This window comes from Varroa jacobsoni, unplaced genomic scaffold, assembly GCF_002532875.2.
Source record: "Varroa jacobsoni isolate VJ856 unplaced genomic scaffold, vjacob_1.0 scaffold_742, whole genome shotgun sequence".
NCBI classification, from domain to species: domain Eukaryota; kingdom Metazoa; phylum Arthropoda; class Arachnida; order Mesostigmata; family Varroidae; genus Varroa; species Varroa jacobsoni.
This window is the reverse complement of record NW_019213644.1, coordinates 274,980-300,465: the sequence shown is the minus strand read 5'-3', so window position 1 is coordinate 300,465 and position 25,486 is coordinate 274,980. Positions and strand designations below refer to the sequence as shown.

Here is a 25,486-nt window from a genome sequence, read left to right as displayed (position 1 = left end):
CCATCACGAATTCACTCTGTGATGAAGAAGCCGGTACGTGCAATACTTGTTCCCGTTACAGTTTCGCGCTGCATGCCCTTTGTTACGAGCGTATCATTTCGGCTCCACTGATTGCTAACCACTACAACACCCCCTACAAAGCGAGGCCAGAGCTAAAGCCCTAGTCGCTTCAACATAACCGGTAACAGCGTAAATACTTGCGGCCGACGCACAGCGTGTAACGCTGATTAACGTATGAGGCAACATTTGGGTCTTTTTATAAACACGATACACATAGAAATATCGACAAATTCAATACATTTAAAAATATCATACATCTATAAACACTGCGCAACTCCGACGATACGCTAGGAATTGACAGTTATGACGATTTGTTTCGCTGTGCAATTACTTCAGTCCGCCACGCGGACTCAAATCGTAAATCACTTTGATAAGTGTTTAACGAGCACGACATTTAGCGGGTCAAGGATCTTCTATAATCATCCTTTGCAGAGAATTCAATGTTCTTCTAATGTAATAGGCAAATAAATCATAATTTGCATTTGGTTTGCTTTATAAGATTTAGTTTTAGTTTAGAGCAAAACTAACAAATCCTTTCACAACTCCCTTAACTCAACACAACTTAACTCCTTTTCAACAGAAGCCCAAAAGAGTGTAAATGAAGCTGTCCAATACAAATTCTGAATGTTTGGCATAAGTGGTTCTTAAAGTCAGCGTTTTCTTGATAGAAAAAGCATAGAGGCTTCTTTTGTATAGCCTTATTCATATGGGGTGAGTCTATATGGGCTAACATTTTGTTAAATCAATAACATGAAGAATATACGCATTATACTGATATGTTTGTCCAATACTCGTCTATTATGCGACTCAAATGGGCGCAATCCACTTCATTCTATTTTGAAGAAGTATCCATCGAAGCAACCTATGCCGTTGACCCATACGGCCACAAAAAGTAGAACTGTTTACCTTCAGAGATGAAGCCGCTAGTCATTTCGTGCAAAGCAGTTAGTCTTTCAATAAAGTCGAAAAGACAATACTTTCCTTGCTATGATCTTTAAAGACGATACTTTATAATCACTCATTGTCGAGGTAGGCGGGTTAAAGGTTATCGTTAGTCTACTATAGGTCCACATAAAGTTCTGCGGTACAATGTAAAGCTGAATTTTCAATAGTCCAAGTACATTGTTCAAGCGTTTTGCTCGAGAAGTAGCGATAAACAGTAGTAATATGCAGCGCAGGAGAATGGATATTGTTTACTTATTATCGTTATGTAGTATAAGTAACTTCTCATTCATGATCGTCATCCTCCACCACGTAATGCTGTTTTGTGCAAACGATGCCTTATCCCTGAGAACTTATTAGAACTCCATTAACACGTGACACCTCTTAATAACAACGATACATTGTAGAACGGGTACCATACCTGAATTTTACGTGACTTATATGCACATATACGCATCTCTGCTAAGCTTAGGAGCATTTAGCTCTTCTAATTTTTCTGTGAAATTCGTATCGATTGCATCCAGTGTCATATATGCTGGATATTCAATGGCTCAAGTTCCCATTGAAACGGGCAAAACTGCAGCGAGCTGGTTATCTTGTTTCTTTACCCTTCGACAAAAATTTGATCAAGTGTGAAAAACTAGCCCTCCCATATGACACCACATTTAGTAACACGAATGGCCCTAGACTTCTTAAGCCTCGAAAATTCAGCAAATTTCATAGTATTAAAATCTAAAATCAACGTTTACTTGGTACAGAAACGCGAAAGCCCATACAGTCCCTGTCTCAAAGACATCGAAACATATCTTCGATTCTTTTGGCTGAGGGAATGGACAGGAACCCTCAGTCGAAGCTCTCTCATCTTCGATTTGCTTCAGAACTGGTGGTATCTGAGACGGTGGCTATACGGGCCTTCGAATCTTTGCAAAGAAAACGTTGATTGATGATGAAACTATCACAAAAAATAGGGTAATATGGAAGTATTTTTCGCACTTTACAAGCTAATTAGACACCTCATCTTTCTACGTCAGTTTCGTCTGCTAAAAAGCTACGCCTTCACATAGAAAGTAAATTACGTCTCATAAAAGCTTTACAATGATTTATGAGCCAGTGCGTTTTGAGCGAGTGTATATACAATTGGATAGCATCGATGTTCGTTTGATAGAGAGATTGAATAAACGAAGTTGCCGAGAGTGAAGCACAACTTCATGGAGATGAATGGGTCTGTTCTATAAAGCTAAGGCATTGAAGTTTTTCTACACTCGTGATGGCACTTGTTTTTGTTATCAGTAACCCGTTCGCTTTTGAAGAAACCTAGACGACTTTATTACCACAATTCGTCGTTTGATCAAAATAGTATTTATGACATACGCATTACATTGTGGTTGATCATGACCGCAGATTAGAATCAAAATTGACTATTTGAAAGAACGATTTATGTCGGAACTAGGCAGAGCTATGGTAGGGGTACAGGCGTCAGTCCGGCTGGGTGGTTTAGATAGCGCGTTGTCATTGTTCCCACTCGCTGCACTCGAGCAAAGTGCAGCTCGTGGACGTACTGATTGATAACTCGGTCATCCGAAAACTCGCATCGATTTGTGGTAGACCGATCCTACTCTTTTATCTGCCAAACTTGGGACTAAGTCATTTTGAAGCATAGACCTCTGTAGTTATAATTACAGCTTTTTTTTTTTTTTTTTTTTTTTTTTTTTTTTAGAAAAGGAAAAACCTGTTTGTCCTGTTTGATGACTGACCTCTTCGCACCAATCATCATTAGCGGCCCATACAACACCTTGTGAGGTTATATCGTTCACCGGCACGAGTGAGTTTAATCAATATTTTCTTGAAGCAATTTTCCATAAATTTATTGATAATATTCCCTACCCATATATATATATATATATATATATATATATATATATATATATATTTCGTAAATTCGCTATATTCGTCAGTTCGATGTCGTATCCTGTAACTTTATAAACCTTATACTGCTCATAACCGTACAAAATCCGTTACTAGCGATAAGTCGATATAGGTCAGGTCATTGTTAACAGTTACTAATAATTATTATATGCTTAAAAATATGCATTTATCGGCATCTAAGGCGATCTTATTTATATCAGGGCCAACAAGCATGACAATATGATACTAAGATGCTATTAAATTTTAGGATTCAGGAGAGATTCATTGCAATGATTGTTTTTATCATGGGGCACAAGTGCAGGTTCCATCGCTAGAGCTCTTTTTTAGATGTAGACTAATGAAGATTTTACGTTAACCTTTCATGATGAACTTAAACGAACATTTTTGCCAAACTGGCCGTTATCATTGTTTTGTGGCAGTATTTGACGTTGAGTGTGCATTTGGAATTAAAGAAAAAATTTGTTTGCTCCACAATGAATTCGAAGTTGACAAAACGAACGAAGACTTCTCTCTTTTCTGTTGGTTAGCCCCTGGCACGACGAGGCGCCACAGGACAACTAATGAATTAATTGATCTTCAGGATTTGTTCGGTTTATTACTTACCGTGACATGATCGTATGCCACATAGATCCTTTCGTGTAACCATATACGCAATAATCTTAGAGAAATGCCTCATTTCCAAGGGAAAACGTGTGACTATAATCGAGCTGTGATTACGTTTGGGGTAATAGTCAAGTGAGCGAACAATTATTGATTTCATCATTGCCATCCAGTCTTTATTCTGTGGAGAAGTTCACTGGACTTTGACTTCACAAACGGACATCGAGCGTAAGCATGATGACGTAGCGTTTCCAAACGTTGGGCCGATCCATTTAGTCTTCTGACGTGACTAATTCAGCGATGGTAAACCAGAAAGCGCTAGAAGTCAAAAGAAGGTTCCGGCCGTCAGTGTCCAGATCCTCCTTCGAGGGACAAAGGCCAACGCGTGGGGTGCAATGCATCATTTCGTGGTTGTCGGAGTTATAACTGACGGGGTTCGCCTGGCAGTTAGCCTCTCGCCTTTCCGTCCTTTCCCACCATAGTAATAAGGACTAAGAACAAAGTTGAGTTAGGCGTGCCGGTTGTCGCGGCCAGCCAACTCATATTTGACGATGACAAGCGCTTCAACATCCGTTAGAAGTAGTTGAGGTCATCAAAAGGCTGAAGGAGGTCACGTTAGATGTAAGTCAGCTATACTTTTAATAAGTAGTTATGAATGTTCACTTGGCTAATTTTTACTCAACAAAGTATAGTAAGAGTTAACAGTTTTTCTTTTTTTCTAAATGTACCTGCACATACATTTCGATAGCTGTACACGAATAAATAATTAGCTAGTTATCTACGTTTAATAAATGATTAAATAACGCGTTAACTAGAACTTCACATGTGTATGTAAGCATCCGAGACGAATTATCCCTGGGGCCACATTGGTCGCGCAGTTTTTATGGCGTTTATTTACTCGTTTCTTAAACACTGACAGCAGGAACAGAGGTAACTTAAAAAGGCGACGACAATACTGCGAAGCATTGATCATCATGCGATTCTTCCGATTCGTCCACACGACATTGGCCTTGACACGGCGAACCCGTGCGTTTTCGGTATGATATAACTTCGATTCTTTTGTTCGAGCGAATGGATAGGAACTTTTAGGTCAAGCACACTTTTTCCTTAAAGCTTCAAAATCAATGGTAATAGTATTTCCAGTTTATTTTAATAGGGCGTATCTATGGCTGTCTTGTATACCGAAGCCTGGAAGCCTTATTGTCTTTTGTGCTGGTTTAGGTTATGCCGGCAGTAGCTCGAAGATTTATCAGTAAAAAAAAAAGCGCACATACGCACTTGTCTCCGTGTAAAATGTAAACCAGCGAAAGTATTATTGTTTTAATTCACATAAATAGTCTAGCGTTTATAGACCTGCGGAACATCGTGATGCTTGAACAAAAGTTTGATTAGCTGAACACGTTAGTTTCAACTGGTAAAATATGAAGTCAACAATGTTCCGCATAAGAGCATTCTTATGTTCATTTTATCTGGGGTCACACTGACCTACATTTTACATGACCCCAAATTCGACTGTCAGCAGAATATTAACTAACCTTAATTTGCCTCAATTTATTAAGAACCTAATTAATTTTCTTATGATTAGCGGAACATAAAGGTGGAAGACCTTCTTTGCGATATAACATATGACACTTGCGAACTCGGGTGGGCGCTGTACGTTCATCCCTCAAGATTTTTCATTAGTCGCATAGTGAGGTGTCGTAGTGGAGCAGCGACCGGCCCTTCCATAACAGATTCAAAGGCGAAACATTGCAGAGTTAGGATCCCTATATGATTTTAATGGGACAATGATCTTTTTAGATGTCTTAGATCGTGGCAACGTAATCAAGTGGTGTACAAACATACAAACAAGCATTGTCTCCTTTGGCTTAAAAGCCAGCCTATTCCTGTGAATCACCTGCTTGCAACGTAGGTGACAAACTCAAGTTTAAATGTTATGCTGGTTTTCGTATTCGAGTAGCAGCTATTAGTCTAGAGGCCAATACTAGTAAAATGGTTCGAGAAGGATCAACGCTTTATAATGAACTAAACTACGTGAAAACAATAAAAATCGTGCAGACACAATCTATGTCGGCACATTCATAGTCAATTAGCGTCACAGGTGTCGCATTAGTTCTGCAGACTTGAAGTTCAGAAGACGAACGAACTGCCACCATCAAACGACGGCCTGTACAATAAACAGTCTATAATGCGCACGCTAGAGTAGATAGTTTTCGTTTAGGAGAGAAGTTCAGGCCACTGTCTTCCTTCTTTAGACACGAGATATATGTACATTGTTACGATAATTAAGAACAAACACTAAACTTACTTCATCTCACAGCTAAATATCGTATGAAAAAAAAACTCAAGTTTGCAGAAACCTATTAAATATTACTTGGCAAAGGATTTCTCGTAAGTTGTAGACAGTGCGTGAAGTCGCAGCTTGACAAAGTGTACGGGATTGCAGTATTCCAATTCTGGTTGTGCTTTTTCAGTATTTGTAATTCTGCAAATTCACGTGTCGCCACCAACTGGGACAATGTCCAGAAAGGTGGCGCAGGCCTTCAAGCGCTAGACAACGTAAAACCATAGCTTTTTCTCTTTTCGCTTTACGGTCACCCCGATTATTTGATTCCAACTATAAATCCTTTCGGCATGGCAGTATCGCATACAACACAGCTTGCAGCCCACCGCCATTGGCGGCGCTAACGAGCAAGTTATGTGGGTGGAAACTCTAGTCCCTGAAAAGTGCTACTAAAAGAAATATATGTAAGGGCGGACCATTTCAGCCAACGTCAGCGTCCTTTTTTCTGACCACGGCGCAGCATTTGACGCACAGCATTAGCAAGCTGCGTTGCGATGTACATCTTACCATCCTTAGTGTACAGCATCCGAGTGCATTCTGGTTACAATCGCAAAACACTGTAGCCTCAGGCAACTATGCTTCTCTACAACGATGACGATAGTAACATGCGAGTACCAAATCAATTGACCGTCGTTTTTATAGTCGAACAAGACGACAAAAAGCCACTAGGGATATGTGTAATAACTACATGTTGCGTAGGATATGTACAACCCTGCGGGTGTAGCATAGCAGCAAAATGGCTTGATGTAGTTCGATTCAACTGCTGTTGGTGAAGCATCCAAATATAGCGAGCTCGCTATGAACTCTAATTCGTATGCGCGGCAAAGGTTCGAACCAGTCCGTGCATGGTAACAGGACGTGAAGGGATCATTTTCGGCCAGAGTTTTTTCGCGTCCTTTCGCAGTCATCCGCAAGGCAAAGCTTTGGCTGTTTGGGGCCTATCTCAAATGCTTTAGCATCGTCGGTGGATAGTATTGATAAAATCTCTCGAACAGGAAAAAATTCCCAGTGAACAAAGGTGCTGCGTTTGTAAATAGAAGCCTGTCCTATAGGTACACTTTTAAAAGCGTCTATTGTTCGGCCGAAGTCATGTACTATTTACGGCAAACCGAAGTAGCTTTCCACATTTTCGTTGATTACGCCGAAGCTAGCTGCGACCTATTTAGTGTAGTACTGAGAACGATTGTAATAACAGATAGTAACAGAAAAATAGTGGAACATACAGGTATAATCATTTGCACTCTTCCAACTTTGAATTACACTACAACGTATTAGTGAAGCTATAGTTCATATAACGAACTTATAGGCCTTCATCGGTCATGGGATTCGAAGAGAATCTTCGATATCTACGACATATTGTCTTAGCTTGGTACCTTCGACAAACATCCAAAAGAAGCTCGTGCCCATAAGATACGTGAGCGGTATATAGAGGTAGCACGTGAAATCCCCGAACTCCCGAACGAGAATTAGTCGTTGAATCGTAAACCATACGATGGCTGTTAGCAGATAGGTTACCATGAGGTTAAGATGGATTGTATTTCGTAAACATCGTAAATCCCTGAAAAGGTTGACAGAGAAAAATCAATAAATATTAGCGATTCGTTGCTGATTTGAGATCCACCACCTTGTATGCTATAACAAATGTTGTTTCCTTGTATTTGGTCCTGCAATCGGTGATACGCGCTTTTTAGCTTCACGCGTACGAACCTGGTTGTAGTAACCATTGTGAGTCCGGCTTGATTGCGATGTATGTTCACGTCTATTGTTCTACGTGTGTCTATATCGGTCACAATGCACAGAGTTGCCGCTAGCTAGCTGACTTAGATAACTAGATTTAGTGGGCCCTATGTGGGTGGCCCTTTATATACAGATCTGGGATTACCTAAAAGTTTCGACGTGTTCGCGAAGTTCGTTTTTACATATCGTTCATAATGGTCGAATATGACGACAGCATAAACGCGTCTACAATGGTATGCGTTGAAAAAGATACGTAGTCAGAAAAGCACCGCCGTCTAAATAATGCCTGCGTGCTACGGATGGGCCAGTTACAAAATGGCCTCTTTTAATTAGCCCAGAATGCGCCTTCGTCTATATTGCCCATTGGGTTTCTTCAGTTGAGTGGTACCTTTTCTTTCTTAGTTCAATGCTGTTTCTGTATATGCTGCTCACGACTGCTGCAAGCCTCACACGTCGCGTGTCTTTCCTGTATTAAGCATTTACTGCAGTAGATCTGAACGTCTGAAATTTACCACGCCGCATGTTTATCAGAAACATACAGTAGTAACTTGTATTTTTCCAAAAAAATAGAAGAAGATCAATAAAAAAAATCAACACTAGTGTTTATGGTAGTGTCACATGCAGCTCAACCAAGAAAGACAACGCGAACAACGAAGCTAACGAGCGGTTAAGTAAAATAGTAAAGGGCTAGCAATGCGGACGGCAAATACAATGCAACACGTTTTTTACTCGTGTAATCGAGCGCAAAGGGCCAACCCACAGTGACGTCGGCCGGAACGTACGTAACCATGTTATTTTTCACGTTCATTAATGATTGTTTAATTTCTAAATGTAATTTCATTGTGTGAAGCTTTAACGACGATCCGAGAAGTAGCAGTTGAACGAGTTTGAATCTTTTGTTTATCATCCAACTTCACGATTGGGCCTTATACAGATATCCGACTTATCAAAAACAGCACACTGCGGACTATAAGGAGCCCAGCTGTAGTTTTTTGGCGTTAAAGACAATAACATAGTCCTAATGATTTAGATAATAAGGTCCAATCGATTTCAGGCGAGCAGGCAGATTGTTCATCAGGTTCGGCTAAGCCTTTTTCTGTAGCGTAGCCAGCGAAAAGGTTGACTTTGATCGCTTGCATTGCATGTCTTAGTGACGTTCGTCGCGTCTGGTTCACTATGTGTAACAAACGTAGATTTGATCCAAAGTCATTGTGTGAACACGGAGAGCCTTAATTATTACTATTCAAGGCTCATAGCTCCAACTGCTGCATAACAGCTTAATATTCAAATTACAATCGTTGCGGGGAAGACATATTCCACTACCTACGCTATTCCATACGGGCTGTTCAGAAAATTACGTGACGTTTGACGGTCTCGAAGTGAGTATCTTGTGTAATTTACAACACACGTCCAGATAGTGACGCTGATACATAGATAGAGAGAATGCTTAGAAGACTCTGAACTCTTGACAATATCTTAGCCTATTATTATAATGATAACGAACTTGGCGTTGTTACGTAGTACAGAATAATAGTTTAGTACGAGTAAATTATAGTTAATACCACTAAACTTTAGCATACCTTTATAAGTACACTGTGCATTGTATAACGCAACTTATTATCGTAGCTTACTTTGTTGGCTAATATAAGTGAAGGACATAATAACGCCATATATGTTTTTGGTAATCGTGAGTAGATCCGGGCATACTCAGCGATAAACTTTATTCGCTTAAAGAATGTTGACTATATTTCGTATCTATTTGAAATTCTCTATTTATTGGCCAATTGAGAACTTACCGATTCTGATATGAAAAGCGTCTGCTCTATTTACACTGAAGAGGACTCCGTTGTCCGGAGGCCTCGGTAGATTCTGTCATTTTACGATTAAGTTAAGTTACAGCTCAGACGTCCGTTTTATTAATTATAAGATATCATAAAACAGGCAATAAATAGGACCGAGCTTGGATGGCAAAAAAAATCACAAGGGACAGCTAATAGGAAGCATCTTAGCATAAGGACTATTCATAGAAATCTGCCTTTTATTTATTGCATTACGCCATTGATCGTATTATACTACACCGAACAAACAAACGCTCTGCCGAGCGTTGTCAGTATATACAAATCGATTAGTAGTATTATGATGCATCACATATAACAGAAAACGAGTATTTCTTTAAGTGGAAAAATGAAAATAGGCAAATTCGAATGTGTATTATATGTACATTGTGGTAGAATCATATCCAGGTTGGATAGCACGACCATGTCTTATACTACTAGCGAATATTTGTGTTGCATCTTTGTTCGATCAGACTTGTCGTATGGACAGTGTGCGTCGTCAGCCCAACTTAACCCAGTGAATGGTGACCATTTTTCAAAAAGGTCTAGCCGATCCAGCCACTTCGTAGAATAGCCAAGATATGAAGAATAAATAGACGAAAAACGCTATACCACCATGTGCCTGTACTTGTAAAATTTGCATGCCATTATGGACGGGTATTAAACGGATAATTTATGCAACTGGAACCGAGTTTAGCTAGTCTGACTTCGTGTCCGGTCAGAATCGTCCCGAGTCCCGAGTTCAGCCCAAAATGACTTCTGCTAACAGATATTTGTAATGTTCCCTGAGAAATTGTACCTAGCCGGGATAGTCCGATCACAAGTTGGAGCTTATGTTTTCCACAGATGCGAAATACTGTCTGTACGTAAAAGACGCTACGTAAGGAAGTAGATGAATATCTGTTCAACGTGGATACGACGTGCTATCTAATCTACTACAGCAGGTTCATTTCGAAGCGTCACCATGAGCTGGAGGACGAAACCGGTTAAAATATAAGCCTTCAGAGTTGACATATAGCCATTACGCGATCGTATCAACAAGCGTATGAAGTAAATCTGTGCTAGTGGCATGCACGCTTATCATAAACATACAACTCGACCGACACCGGCATGGATCCACTACGAAATGTAGTCCTCTTCAACGATGCATAGCTACAAATAGTGTTATCGGTTTGTGCTTACGCAGCACCGGTGCGCAGCGCTGAAACCGTACGAACGGTCGAAGGATAAGATTAAATAAATATCTGTAGGTACATTTGTTTCTACAAAGGTGTAAGTGTACCTTAGAAAAACGATGCTATTTTTGAGATAGTCGTAGTTTGTCTACGTTAGAGTATATACCGTAGAAGATATAATGAACTTTACTCCTTTCATTTTTCAACAATAGGAACTATGTTTCACACTACTTCTCGAGATCTATTCAAGACCTTTTGGTCCGCTGAATTTACAGCGTCAACGATTCGATATATCATTTTTACCTGGAATTTGGCACCACAAATAGAATCGGGTCCTTTTTGGTACTAAGTTAGGGCTTTTTCCTGAACAAATTTGATACCATCCAGATTAAATCGAATTCGAAAGCAGACAGCGTATACATGTCTCCTGTTCGTATCTTGGATAATCATTTTTATGACACTATCAGTTTTTTTTAACGTTTCTTAATTGCCGATCAGGTCTACGTATATTTAGTAAGTGTGCTGCACAATATCTACTGGATCAAACCTAGTCGACCTAAATAATCTTGCTCTCGTCTAACAACCGGATCAGCCTGGGGGAAAATTAGGGATTCGACACAGCGAAAAATCATAGGGGTGTGTGTGTGTGTGTGGGGGGGGGGGATTAGAATAAATCGAGGGTTTCCTCGATTTCAATGGACGTCTCGCCGTGGGAACCTTTCTATTAATGACTATCAGTTTGTTGATGTTGACTACAGTCTCGCACTACAGATTACTTTACCTGCTAATATTATCAACGCGGCCTCAAAAGTATGTATTATAATTGTTGACCCTATTTTCGGTGGGTCAAACTGTAATCATGGCATCCTTATGCTCTATGTATAAATTACTGGCGTTTATGTCAAGTGCTAAAAAATTGACCTGTCAAAATGCGGCCACAATCTAAAACTAGTTACGTCTATGTGAATTATAAGGTTCATTGTTAAAACTGTGCTACAGACTTACTTACTAATTGAAAAATTACTTAGCTTCACGTACTTGTAATAGATGAATATCCAAATGGCTATAATAAGTGCTACCATCGAGCATCCGTACCCGATCGAGTATATCATTATATTTGATGTTTGATTCTGAAAGAGATTGAATAGTAAAGCAATAAACATAATGCGGACAACCAGGAGTTGTGTAAACACGATGGTGCCTAACAGGCAGATGATCTCTAATAGCCTGGACGCTACATCAAGGGCTCGTCGTTTTTTTATTACTAACCAATCAGAAGCAAGCTTCTCAAGCCCTATTGCTCTACAATAATATAACTTAATCCTAACTTTATTCTTGTTTTAGGCGTAGCAAGCTCTATCCACTATCTCGTGACTGTGTAGCGGTCAACATCAAACAGATAAGCTATTGCTTTTTCTAGTTATAAGTAAAGAACTTCCTTGCATTTTTCAAGCCCGAAATTTACTAACTGCTAAATAACAACCAATCAACACTATACAAACAAAGATGACAAACAAATATCGATACGCTTTTAGTTGGGTCTTTGATAACACTAGAGACGAGCAATGGCATTGTAAGCCCGGACTAAAGCAAGACCTAAAGTGACTTGTAAATGGCGAGATAGTAACATCGACCTGATTATCAATAGAGATGAGCGGTACGCAGTTGGAATAATCGCTTTTCGCGTGCCAAGTGCCATTTAGGAAGCACCTACGCGTCACGTTTTTCGAAGTGTCGTAATATAGGCCGTTTAGAGACTCGAAGCATGGCACTTCTGCCAAGCGTCCTGCCTGCGTCAGTGGCCAACATGACAAACCTGATTATGCATGAAAAATAAACAAGTTAGATCACGCCGGTCAGATAGCTACTGTGGATTTTATCGTCCTTCATTGAATTGATCTAATAATTATAACAGAATTGGGTGATTTCTTAGATTTCGGCTGTTTGCATTTTATCTGCAAGCTTACGCTTTTAATGTTTTACTTAAGGAAGGCCTCGATAGTATCACGGATAATATGATCTGACAGATGCCTAAGGTATAGTCAATGATAATATTTGAGACTGAAAACGTCGGCACACTAAAAGATAAGAACTGGCATTTTCTTAAAAATAAAGCAACAGAATGCCGTGAATGAAGTACAAGGGATAAATATCGTAGAATGATCATCTCATATATAAATTTGCCCGAAGCAATTTGCGCATGATTAATCGTAGTAACTAAATAAAATGGCGGGTACTAACCGTCCCACGTAGCGTTGCAGTACTTGCTAGAAGACCTAAGAAGACTGCTATTGTATGCGTTGAGCAGACAGTCAATCATCGACAGGGCATTACTGTTGTCGGTACCGTTGCCCACGGGCTCTGACATGTCCCATGTCATGACGCTGTCCTTTGCCGAAGGCGTAGCCATTGCACGAGCCCCGCGCCTGACGCCGAAGGGCGGCGGTGACGACGATGCAAAAGCGATGGCTGGCTCTGGGGATGAAACCGGGAGTGGCGTCGAGGATGGCGCCACGCACCACCGAAAGCGACTCACTTCCGCTGACTGCCGCCGATTGACCAATCAAAACGCAACGAAATTAAAAAAAACACATAAAAGAAGCACAATGTCATTAAATACTGTTATAATGAATGGAAGCAAAAACATAACTAATACAAATATTTATGCTATCCAAAGTACTAACACCAGCGTCGTGTAGTGTAAGAGTTTATATATGATAAGGATAAATGCGGTAGGAATAGTTAAGCACAAATCCTGTGCGTTTACCTTATTATTAATTGATAGAAGCAAGTCTGTTTCTGACCAGATCATATTTACTCGAACACAGTCACCCTTGTAAATGTGAAGATTAGGCTTGGCCTGTGCTCTATCATAAGAGTTTTTCACGCTTTGTAAATTAGACGATCTCGAAGTTCGAATTGGTATAAGTTACTACGGAGAGAACTGCAATCGCAGTCGACCAACTCGTTCAAGCTGTGCTTTAGCCACTACATAAGTTGCACTAGCGCCTTATTGAAGGAGTAATATCTATTAAGATATATATACTCGGATGATGACGTACGTCTCAACATGTTACATTCTTTTTTTCAGCCTAAAATACGCCTGCAAAGACAGCAATGTATATAATTAGAATGTGTTTATTGTACATTAGCTTCCTAGTTTGTGTTGACTATTCAGTCTGCCTCTTGAATTAACTAGAATAAACTCGATTTTGATGTAATACGCTCTTACAAGGTCCTCTTATGGCTGCATTGCAGTTGCCCAATGCGGAATCAAAGACCGGTGTTTTCTCGGGGCAGCTTTCCATGTTATCCTTGACATCGCTTTGCAGCATCGTTGCAGCACTGAGCTCAGCCCCCTTCCGTGTTTTCGTGCATACTACATCGACTTGTTCTCTCAGATCGCAGTTTTAGGTGCCGACCTTCGTATTTTTCTAGTGTACAAGAGGAAAAGTCTTCTTTGTGTATGTGGATGTACGAATGAAAGAAATTGAACGTCCGTCCCAATCCGCTATCTCCTGCTATGCTTCTATTTAGACTGAGTGTTCTTTATTTGCCTTGAGCTAACCGCGCATGATACGGCAGGCCGTGGGTTAAAATGTAAAAGTAAAAGATCAAAGGCAACAGAGTCGCGGAGGTGACTATTAACTCTTTGCAACCGCCGCAGAACGTTCTCTGGCTCTATACAGATCCTTTTTCGAGCGATCCAGCGGTCTGGATCCGCTTCGTATTGTTCCTCTTACCACGCAATGTCAAGCTCCTCCGTGGAGATAAGCGCTCTTGAAAGAGTTCATGCGTTCACTGTCGCCGAAGGCGTTCACTTCGTTCGCTCTTGCTAACCTTCACGAGAATTTCTACCGCTAATGCCGTCGCCATGCGAAACGATCTGAACGAGTACCCTTTTTCACTGTAGCTATGACCTTCTCCTTTAAGCAGCAATAAAATGTTAACGATAGATGGTAATAGTCATACTGGCTGTCCCGGCGACATCTTCTTCAACCGATTATAAAGCCATAATAGACGTCTTTGTATTGGTTATGCGTCTATCTAGAAAATCAGCACAAGTCGCTCGATCATCCTCTATGAGTCTTTTACGGCTGTGACATTGAATGTATCTGAAAATAGAGTTTTGTCGGTTATCTGATTTGCCAACTTACGTGCAACGTACCCTGTGTGCCTAATGGAAGAACTAAGAAAAGCTCTAATCGCATCGCAGTTAATCATCAAACTTCTGCTAGTGCTTAGAGAGAGGGCAGGAGTGGTTGTGTTATTTACACCTCACGCTTCGAGTGAAATGTCCAGAAGCAATCTGTTTGCTTCTGTAACTGTGCAATTTGGTACTCGTGAGGAACGTTCCTGGAACTGCTGCGAATACGCTCTCATTCATGCCTACAAACGAAAAAGCTTTTAGGGAAAATCTTTAGGTGTTCGCTAACTTAAACATACGAGGATTTTTTGAGAACTTTTATGTCGGCCGCAGCCGATGATGGAACGGAAACGGATGTTAGCAATCCTTTAGTGAGGATATTTACTCCTTAGGAAGGGCACTCCTAAAGCGTGCCACATCCTAAATAGTAAATTTCTGCGTAGAAGACCTTTATTTTTTTATATAACATAATTTTGTTTTATTCACCATTAACAAGTTTTAACCAACATTTGATGCGCCCTTGTAGCATACCGGACGCGATCGACAGATGGCTAGAAAGAGAAATGTTTAGAAAAAACTATGGGAAGAAGGAAGGTTGGTGTTTAGAGATGGATCACTACGAAGCGTTAGGGTTTGCTCTGGCTTCGTTGTTTCCAGTTAATGCCCGCTGACATGCGCACATAACGAGTCCCGGAAATCATGTAGTATTTAATGTGCTTATCTTTTATTACCTTCCTATCAGTAGCACCATTTATGCCGGTATTACCTGGAGGCAAGCAATGTAGCTTACTGATAACCGTTTTAATAGAGATGTTGGAAACAAACATTTTCATTTCAAATCTGTATCATTTTCGTACATAATCGAAACTCGTGCAATCTTGGTCCGATTTTGAAATACAGTTCTTCGTGTCGTTAAAAATAGCGATATACCGCAAGCTAAATTTCGGAACGAACAGCAATACAAATGTTTCAGTCACAATGAAAATGTCAGAGTAGGAACAGTTAAACTATTTCTTTAGAAAAAAAAAAAAGGGAAAACATTGTTTCGAAGCAAATGGAAGCTAACATGTGTTATTATTCCAAATAATACATATTACTAGGATTATTACACCTCATGCATTTAGGTACAAAGCTTTCTACTCTAATCTATCAAAAACACTCTCGTCAACAAAAGTTTCGCAGGAGTAGCTTTTTCAATTGTTTACTTTTATTATCCTGTAGAGAAGTATACATACTCGCGTGTTTCTTTCAAAGGGTGGCGTCAGAAAGGTTCGCCGCATCGCAACAGAATCTTTGCGGGCCGAGACATGTCTATGTGGATTTGTACATTCTGCTTGGCAACGTTAAACAGAAGATACCGTTAAGTCTGGCCTTGGCCATTTCTTCCCGATACTTGTTCACGGGCAACAGCCCCCTTTAAATGCTAGACGAAATGAATGTTTCGCTGCGGTTGGCCCTCTGTAGATATTGCCTTCCTGCAACTTTTCTTTCAAGGCGTCCTGTTTGCACGAAATAACCTCTTGCAGTACCAGCATCAAAGGCGTACCGTACCGCGACCAAATGTTCATCCATTCTACCAATTGACTGCTACTGCGGTTACGATAACTGCTGTCTGGACAACACAGACACCGTTATTACTATTGCCTTCCCACCCGACTGACCCGCAGGGCTCTTCCCTTTCTAGCAATATCTTTCAGATTCAATAAGGCCCGGTGTCTTCAACTCAGCTGGATTATTCATTGTGGGGAAATTACTTGAGGAGACAGCACACCTATCTACTGATCTAACTGGCTTCTACTCTTTTTAGCATACGTCCTTTACTTTTCGGGAAATCTGAATCCTTGAGGCGAACGAACGGGTTCTTGAAGCTGTTGCTTTTTTACTACCTTTTTACCTGTCCCTGGCCTTCGTATCAGCTTTATAGTCCAGGCTTGGCTTGTCCACGAATGCTGGTCAACACAGAGAGGAAAATAATTCTTCGTATGCAGCCTAATTTCATATAAACTGCCAATTTTTTCAAAGCGTCTAGACTTCGTGTTTTATAGGAGAACAATCTACAGGACGATCGAAGTAAAGTACATAGATAACAGTCCCTTCGCAGGCCATATGGACCAAGAAAGATGAGTAGACAGGTTGATGTAATAGTAGGAATAGCATGACGGAGGCCTACTGAAGATCAACTTATAAAGAACACGCTTGTCGAAAATCATAAACAAACTTTCTTATGTAAAATTTGTCTGTCGTCGTCTATGTACTTGTCGATGGTAGGAGATGTTGCTTGGCCCGTATCACTGCAAAATGAGCGCCCACTCAGTATACAGATAACTTTCATCTTCCCCTTTACGGCAAACGCCGAATATTAGGTAGTAGATGTGCTAGGCTCACAATGGAGTCCAGATTATACTCCATTTACCCTACCGTTAAATAAACCTAACATCCTTTTAACGATAAAGGGTTTCACGCCATTCATTTTATGGGTCGTTTGAAATGCGGCTCGTGAAGAAGAGAGTCACAGACGTTCTCATAAAAAATGACTAAGAATGTTAGGTTCATTCGAAGCACTGAAATATAATTATTTAATGGGCTATATTTAAATAAGGCCTTTAGAGTTATACTTTGAAGAATATTGTAACGAATGATATAATTAAAAACAAAATAGGCAGTGAACCTTATTTTAACGTTTTTGGTAGCTCGTAAATACTAATAGTGGCCTATCAGTCTCAAAATATTCCGCAAGAAATGCGGAATTTCCGCTTTTACTGATAATTATCCTAATTTTTAAACGTCGTTGTTAGATGGTAAAAGCTGTTAACTTTGGCGGCCGGTACTTTTGATCTTCCGGAACTTTGATACTTCAAAGTTTTTTCTTATAAATACGACAACAAAAATCATACTTTCAAATGTGTGAGCAAGTGTAGGCAGCTTTTACGTAAGTGCGTGTCGAGAGCCATTCTGGAGTACCTTTGCAATGGTAACCAAAATAAGGCCTTTCAAAGAACACTTCTTAGAGCAATTTATATTATGACCAATGACGCTGTTGGAAAGCTACCTTGGAATCCTCTAAAAACTATCCCGGATGCTTTTTTCGTGTCACAAAAGTTCATTCTCCTTTTCGTGACATTCGCATTAGCTGACTGACTATTTATGTCGGCCTGCTATTACCGTTTTCTAAGCGTTCGCGCCCAGTATTTGGTATGAATGCTTGAAAATTATCGCATAGCTATTGGCCTTATCGCATAGATACGAGCACATTGAACTACTGCACCTACTGAAGCCCATTTCTACGTCTTCGTTCTGTGAAATAACGTCAGCATTCATGACTAAGTTACTCCCCTGCTGAGCTTTGAACGATGTAGATGAAAAACAATTTAAAAGTCTGTTTGTATTCTCTTAATGATAGTGACAAAAACGTTTAACAGGGTTTTTACGTACGCGTACAATCGTAGACTGGACTATTATTACGTTTAATTTTTATTTATTGTCCTGCTGCTGGTTTGAGGCAGGTAATGCAATTGACATTGCCGTACACGCCGACCGTCTCTGTGTTTCAAATAGTAGAACTAAATATATGTATACATATATATAGTACAAATCGCTGTTGATGATAACATAAAAATGACTCTTGTTCAGATTGTACAAGACAGCTGAAGTTACGGGAGGAATAACTTATTCAACAGCCATCCGCTACTATAGCAGTATTGCACAACAAGGTGGCGTGTTGACTGGGAGTAATAAGTTGAAAAAATTGTGCCGATATGCTCCAGTTACTGAACATCAGTGCGTCTATAATAATAATACGCTTCCCATACTGAGCTTCTGGTAACTCTACGAGAAACCCGTAAAAGCAAAATGTCGCCCATTCTACATACTGATTTATTGAGGAAGCCACACTTTTTGAGGAAGCAACGTGTCCGGTTCCATAGCCAGCTGCCCGTCACACTTCTATTCTTTACCACGATGTCAGTGACCAGCCGCGATTGATTCACTGGCTGCATATCGATGGCGTTCCTATTATCGTCGCTATTAGCAATGCCTTGTTGTTTCATACCGTTTTGTGCGATTCTCAATCTTGATCAACACTTGGTTCTCGTACTCGGACTGTTCGCGCGTGTTATTGCTTGTCACCCCACATGCGTCGACGCCTAACATACTGTTGTCACAGCAAATAGTGGCTATCAGAGCCTGTCATCGGTCGCATCCTTCAGCCGTCTACGTACGGGCGTACGCTGGGCGTACAACTAGCGGCCTCTACACCGAAGCTTGACGAGCTTCAACGAATTGTGTTTGTATCCTATACTGGACAATATCGCCACCACGGTCGTCTACCTCACTCGCGTTACCGAACGGCTGACTACTGAATGCTGCTACGGGGCCACCGAATGGTCTAATCGACCCGATCGATAGATGTGGCGTGACCTTTACGCCAGCTGTTGGCTTTATCAGATCGATCAGCTACTGCCATTACGACCGGTACTGGCATCGTAGCCAATGACATCAGGTCCAGCTACAGTGCGCCGGTCTTAGCTTATAGTGGTGCGCCGCACTACCTCAGCTTCGATAGGGGAAAAGGAAAAAGACAACTCACTGCGATTAACGACTGCGCTCTGCTGTCAGCGTTGGAGCCAGCAAAAAGCCTCTATAAGCAGAATCAATGAGCACCCATCGTGCATCAAGGGTGGATTATGCTAATTTGCCACGTACATCCATGTACTTATAGGTTTACTCGATAGTACCGTCGTATACCTTTCTCATAATGGTGACCCTAAGGATTCAGTCGTTCGACGTACGCGTTGTGCTACCACGATACCTAATGGCCCTGTTATCATAAAGACTTACAGACAGGAGATGGGTATTATCATTACTCTGGCTGCCGCTGTGACGCCTCTATCATACCCTTAGCAGTGTCACAGTTGGTTAAGCGCATCATCATCCGAAGCACGCGTTCTGCTGGCTTCACTGCCTTTAGGCGCGCGATGAGGGTAATGCACAATCTCAGCGAGTTTTTCAAATGGAGACGGACTCCATCGTAGCTGTCCCACTGCAGTCACTGCCTCTACTCACAGCTTGTCACCGCGAAGCGGAACCAGAAGGCAGGGCAAACCGTTATAACCAGCATGCGGTACCGTATACAGCTTTCATGCTAGCAGTGTCAGCTCAGCACTCTACGGACTTAACTGATCATGGAATGCGGCCGGCATCTGCTCAGGGACCGCCATATTGATAGAGAGACAAACAGATAGATCATACGAGATCGTCATTAGGATGATGAGCTATTGTGAGTAGTCGGCTTTCGATCCTTTTACTGGTCTACTGCTGACACTCAATCCCTGATTTCTAATCCCTTACAGCCCTCTTCAATTCCGTTTGATTGATTCTATATATCGGTGAGCTATACCTTCGCCAAAGCACAGTCTTAGATATTCGATGGGTAAACGAACGTCTAACAGTAAACAACGTACTGATTGAGCCCTCTACAGGCCTATCTCTATTTATACGTGTACTGCTAGATTATCTTCCTCAAAAAGTGCTAAACTCAAAAGAGACTGTCATTATGTGAGAATATCTCGTAAATATAGACGAGTAATACAGACAAACTAACGGATCGACAATACAGGGGTCTTGAATTGAGGAAACGGTGTCAGTATAAAGGGCCCAATCCCTGCCATAATTGGAGCTTATCAGATCTCACGTAATGCATGTCGCGATAAGCAAAAACACACTTCAATTTCTTCTTTAAGTTCAATCATAGCCAAAATAAAGGAAACGTTGTTTACTGCTCACTGCATTCGAGTAAAATTAGCAGCCAACTGCAATAAACATTTGAAAGTAGCGAACCAGCCAATTCTGGTCGGCCGGACTTCTTTCTGACGAAAAACAATAATCAGGGGATCCAGAAGGCCAGTCTCCTCTATTAGTTTAAAGAGGAGGCACACGAGTCGCATCTATATTTCACTTACTCAAGTGCAATTCGCCATCGGTTGAAATCGTTGCTGTGCCAAAGCCGCCAAAGGAGTCTTCCTGCTGAAGCCCTCCATCTGCGGACATCCTCTACTCCGATCCAATCACTCCCCATCCACCCTCCGACCGCCCTCTCGATTGTACGGCTTTACTTCGTAATGTCATCGTCGACGTGATTGTCGTCGTTTTCCGACCAGCAAGTGGCCTAAATCTGCTTTCCGTTGAGGGCGGGCGGGTTCCGGCGATGGCAGCAGCAACCGTCGATAGCCGCTTCAAGGGCTCGTTGCAGGGGCGGCGGTCTGTCGGTTGTGACTCGATCGTTGGGGGTGAGGGAGGCGGTGCTCGGGTTAACTTCGCAAGCCGACGGTTGTTCTCTCTCGCTTCGCCTCCCACAAATCCAGTCGTTGCTCGCTAGTTCACTAACTCTGACAAACAATGGTCGGCCCGAGCAGGTTATTCGGCAACCGCCACCATTTAATCACCAGTCGGCGACTAAGCGCCGCGAGGAGTGACGAAGAAATAGTAGACAGGCCGGGAGACACAGTGTGCCAGGTCCCCTCTGTCTTCGTTCATCATCTGGTTCTATCTGGTTGATGTCTTTATTCACTCGAATCCGATGTGTCCGTCTCCTGCGGCGACATGGCACACAGTTCGTCATTCTTGACTGGCCAAGCGTGAGTCGGCTGCTGTCCACCAACGCAAATCCAATTGCGATTCTCAGAAGCAGAGTCCCGAATAGGAAGTTCACCTAGCAGTAGGAACAACATCGGCATCGGTATGCTCAATGGCAGCACTGTCACCACCACCAAAGACCGTATATATACACACATACTAGGCCTAGAGCAGTGCACTGTTGTAGTCGGCCAGGAGTTGCGTCGATACTCCCTGCAATGCCTCCGATTCTATTACACCAGTTTGCATTTCACACTTCTTTTTTGGACTTAAGAACTAATCCCTTACAAGACGCAACGACATTCGCCGAACGAATGAAAAAGTCCATCCGATTTTTAATTCCTCTTTCAACAGAATCGGTTTTAGTAAAGAAAATCATTGACAACCGGGAAATCTCTGCTGTTATGGACTTGACTCAGCACCTAAAAGCGGATCGATGAAGCTGCAGAAGTCATGGCAGGCGGGCGTCTAGAAATAGAACCCGTTAGTATGGTATGACGAGAGCGACGTAAGGTACGATCTAGGCGAGATAATTACTCCAACAATTAGCAATCAGGGTTACTCGCTATTACCAAATAGGTACTCTATACAAGAGTATAATAAACGAAAAATACAACTTAGACGTATTTTTGATGTAAAAAATGTTCTGTGAAAAATGTGTTTGTGCATACATATTGGCGTTAGGCTAAAAAACATTGCAAGGTTAATAGTTTCCATACACAATTGGATCTCGAGAAATCCTCTTCTATTGCTAACGTTGTGTATCGACACTACGACCGATAATCGAAACAATGTAAGTACTGTAACTTTGTAATTCCTATATCGTATACAATAGATAGATGCAATGGTCCGAAGCAATTGATCCCGATAATCCACACCATGTGTATATATAGATAATGCAAGTCGCCGAAGTTTTGTGCTTGATGATGGTGCCGATACATAGGTTTCACATAGGAGGAAGCTCTTTCAGCTTCTAATTACATAACTCTAAGTTGAGAATAACAAAGAACTGCGCGACAAAGCAAAAAGTAGCGTAGTTAACAAAAATAGATTGTACCACTAGGGGAAATATATAAGGGCAGGCCGTATGCTAAACAAAAGGAGTAATTCGTCAGTAGATATTTTGCCTGCGCGACGGCTATCCTAGGTAGACGGAAAAGAAATAGCTGTGACGAGAAGTGAGGCCTGAGGACTCTGGTGTATGCTACGACCTAGCGACCCTTCTAACAGTCTTCTGGTTACCGTTATATTGTCGGATAATAAGGTACATAGATACATGCTGTTTGGGTTTGTTCCTTTTGTTGTTGTTGTTGTTACAGGCGTCGCTTGTTTCTTCTTGTCTCCTTCTTCTACCGGTCGTTACTCAAGTACATGTCCGTGCGACGACTGGATGGAGACGGATTGTCACTTTGCTTACCGCTGCAGACCAGACCTTGCAAGAGGCTCATGCCCATAAGCGACCCTCGAGACAAACGGTTCTTCTTAACTCATCCACTTCAGCTCGATTGGTCTCTAACGTCCCGGTAACTCTTCCATCGGTGCGCAATGCTGTTTTACGTGTCCTGCAACATCTTATTGACTGACTCATTCCGATCATGGTAGCAATATCGCTTCAGTATCTTCCACACTAAAAATAATAGTGCTAATGATACGATATGTGTAATTATGCGTGTAAGATGTAATTATGCGTAAGAATCGTCCCCCATCGTGCCCTTCTATCTGTTTCGCTGTACTTTGAAGGTTTGATTCAGTGCGTTATCCTGCCGATAGCCTGCGAGCTTAGTAGAAACGATGAAACACAACTGTAGAACAAAATATACATTAGAGGTTATTGCGAAACAAGCAAAAATATGGCAAAAATTCGTCGTCGTTCATGCATCGGAAAATACGTTTTCTTAGATCGAATACTAGATAGATATAGTAATACTAGCGGTCGTCATTTATCGCAAGAAAGCTGACACGAGGAAAATGAAAAAACCACGAAGTTTCAATAATTCTTGCCTCTAGAAAATTCTACACTCAACAAAAAAATTACACCGAATTTTCCGGACGGACACCTCGAAGATATGATGCCTATGAAAGGCTGGTTTATCGAAAGGAAACTGTAGGAAACTAGGTAGGCTCTTGAAGGAGCCTAACCCATGAACGAACGCTGACCACAAAATCGACTCTAACTGCATTTTAGATAATCCTATTTTATTTGTACAGAGAAAAAGTATACGTGAGAATATTTTTGCTCATCAGCGTGCATTCTCCTTGCTGAAAGAACTTCAGTAGTATACTTACACCTATCTCCTAAATCGAAACTATCATCGAAGGTAATAAAGGCCCGATTCAATTATTTTATTAGATAACAACAAATACAAACAAAAATATTCTGCTTCAGTTCAATTGTGCTGTAAAAAATTATTTTCGGAATACGGAGCATTTGTATCGGATTTAATCAAGGGATCGCATTTTCCTTTTAGCAAGTCTTGCATGCATACTAACAATATGCCACCTCTAAACTCAAATCCTGTCGTTTACATTACGATACTGATTTAGACAGATGAATTGGTATTTGGATCGAAACAGTTATTGCTTTTATCATAGAAAAATATCGATGTACGCCGCGAAATACGCCCAAAGCTCTGTATAGAGAACCAACGTAAACAAGAACATATCTGGGGCTGCTCCTTGGTACGTCTTTGGGGTAACAACAACTTTCGCTCGAGTTTATTTATCTTTCCGCGTTCGAACCTAACCATTCATGTCAGCGAGGAACACACAACGAACAATCCATGAAAGAAGAAAAGTGGGCAAAACATGGAGGATAAAGGCGTCAACAGCAGTTAGCTCCTGATGGGATCGCCAATTCAATTAGTTTCTGAAACGCTCCTTTCGGGATCTTCTTCGGAGACGATAGGCAACCATGAAACGCGCGGGGAAGACAATCGTTGAAGTAGACCCGGGAGAGCCAAGCAGTACAAGCTATGGCCGGTGGCCTTTGGGTACCGTCCAGTCCTTTCTTCGTTCATCGCTCCTTGGCTGCCTTTTTCGCCGTTGACATTATTCTCGCGACTGCTTCGGAACAATATCTGAATTCAATCTCGCTTTTCGCCTTTACAGCGTACACACTTAACAGTTACGTTAAAGCGGAACTATGCAAAATGAAGTTTGACGCACCGGTCTAACAAAAAGTTCCTTCAAAATCGTAATCATGTCATTTTACCGTTACACTTATTTTAAGTAAGCACGCTGCCATGCGTTATAATGCACCAGTTTAACTTAAGTAGCGCAACAGAATGAAGATGGGAGTTGTGCTCTAAGTTAATTTTTCGTTAGAAGGAAAAGCTGCCGCGGCCCATGCGAACAAGAACTAGACCCTTACTATTACTGTCATTGCTTCTTTATAATTTTTTTTTATTTATTAATTTAATTATTATAGACCTAAACCTAAGCAGTTTTCGTTAAATTTTCCGCGTAGCCACTTTGGCTTCAATCAGAAAAAAAGCAACGGCTTATTTCGAACATTGTCTTATTTAGTTTCAACTAAGCCCGTTACTATCTGCCTTCATAATGGGAGGTGGTTACATTGGCGACTATTAAACGAATCTAGTAATTGTTTGCCTTGCTAACCCTCTTGACTATGCAGTCCGTACCTCTATTTTACAATCGTATAAATTTGCTTGGCTCGATAGGTATCATCTAATCATATTAAGTACACTGTTCATAAGTGTTCTTTGGCCGAAGATTAGAGACTAATGAACCCTACCCAAAAGCAGGTGATAAGACAGTACCGCAGATGTCTGTTGATAACGTTTCTCCATCTGTCCTTTTTTCTTTTTTTTTTCGGTAGAACTCATTGCTCATTGTACTCAAATATGTAAAATCGGTGAAATGACAAAGTACAAGTGAAAGTGGGTAGGAACTAGGGTTATAAAAAAAGTCATCTGTCTAGGTCAGGTTTTTTTGGTGTAGTGTACTACGTGAGTTTTTCATTTTCGAAAAATAAAATAGTCTCGTCCAGCAAAGTCCGTACACATGACAGAGCAACTCTTCTAGCATTTATAGAAAATTTGCTATATTTGCTAAATTATTTTTTGTATGT

At 41.1% G+C, this 25,486-nt stretch overlaps 1 protein-coding gene and 1 long non-coding RNA gene across 7 annotated transcripts in view; one reads left to right on the top strand and one right to left on the bottom strand.

Moving 5' to 3' along the window:
- LOC111263185 (diuretic hormone receptor) overlaps nt 1-25,486 on the bottom strand; it is a 134,484-nt gene that overhangs the window by 19,929 nt on the left and 89,069 nt on the right. For 2 of the 6 annotated variants that reach the window (XM_022838073.2, XM_022838071.2), the window contains 4 exons: nt 12,861-13,164; nt 12,254-12,435; nt 11,658-11,749; nt 7,246-7,430 (listed from right to left, as the gene is read on the bottom strand). In XM_022838073.2, coding sequence (XP_022693808.1) covers nt 7,246-7,430; nt 11,658-11,749; nt 12,254-12,435; nt 12,861-13,029 — 628 coding nt within the window. In that variant the 5' untranslated portion in view covers nt 13,030-13,164. Of the gene's footprint in view, nt 1-7,245; nt 7,431-11,657; nt 11,750-12,253; nt 12,436-12,860; nt 13,165-13,386; nt 13,668-13,851; nt 14,562-25,486 lie in introns of those variants that run through there. The other 4 variants (XM_086969497.1, XM_022838069.2, XM_022838070.2 and 1 more) reach the window with 4 other exon arrangements.
- Nucleotides 4,274-23,114, top strand: LOC111263187 (uncharacterized). The gene is made up of 2 exons (XR_002682083.2): nt 4,274-4,565; nt 22,716-23,114. It is a non-coding gene; the product is annotated as an uncharacterized LOC111263187 (long non-coding RNA).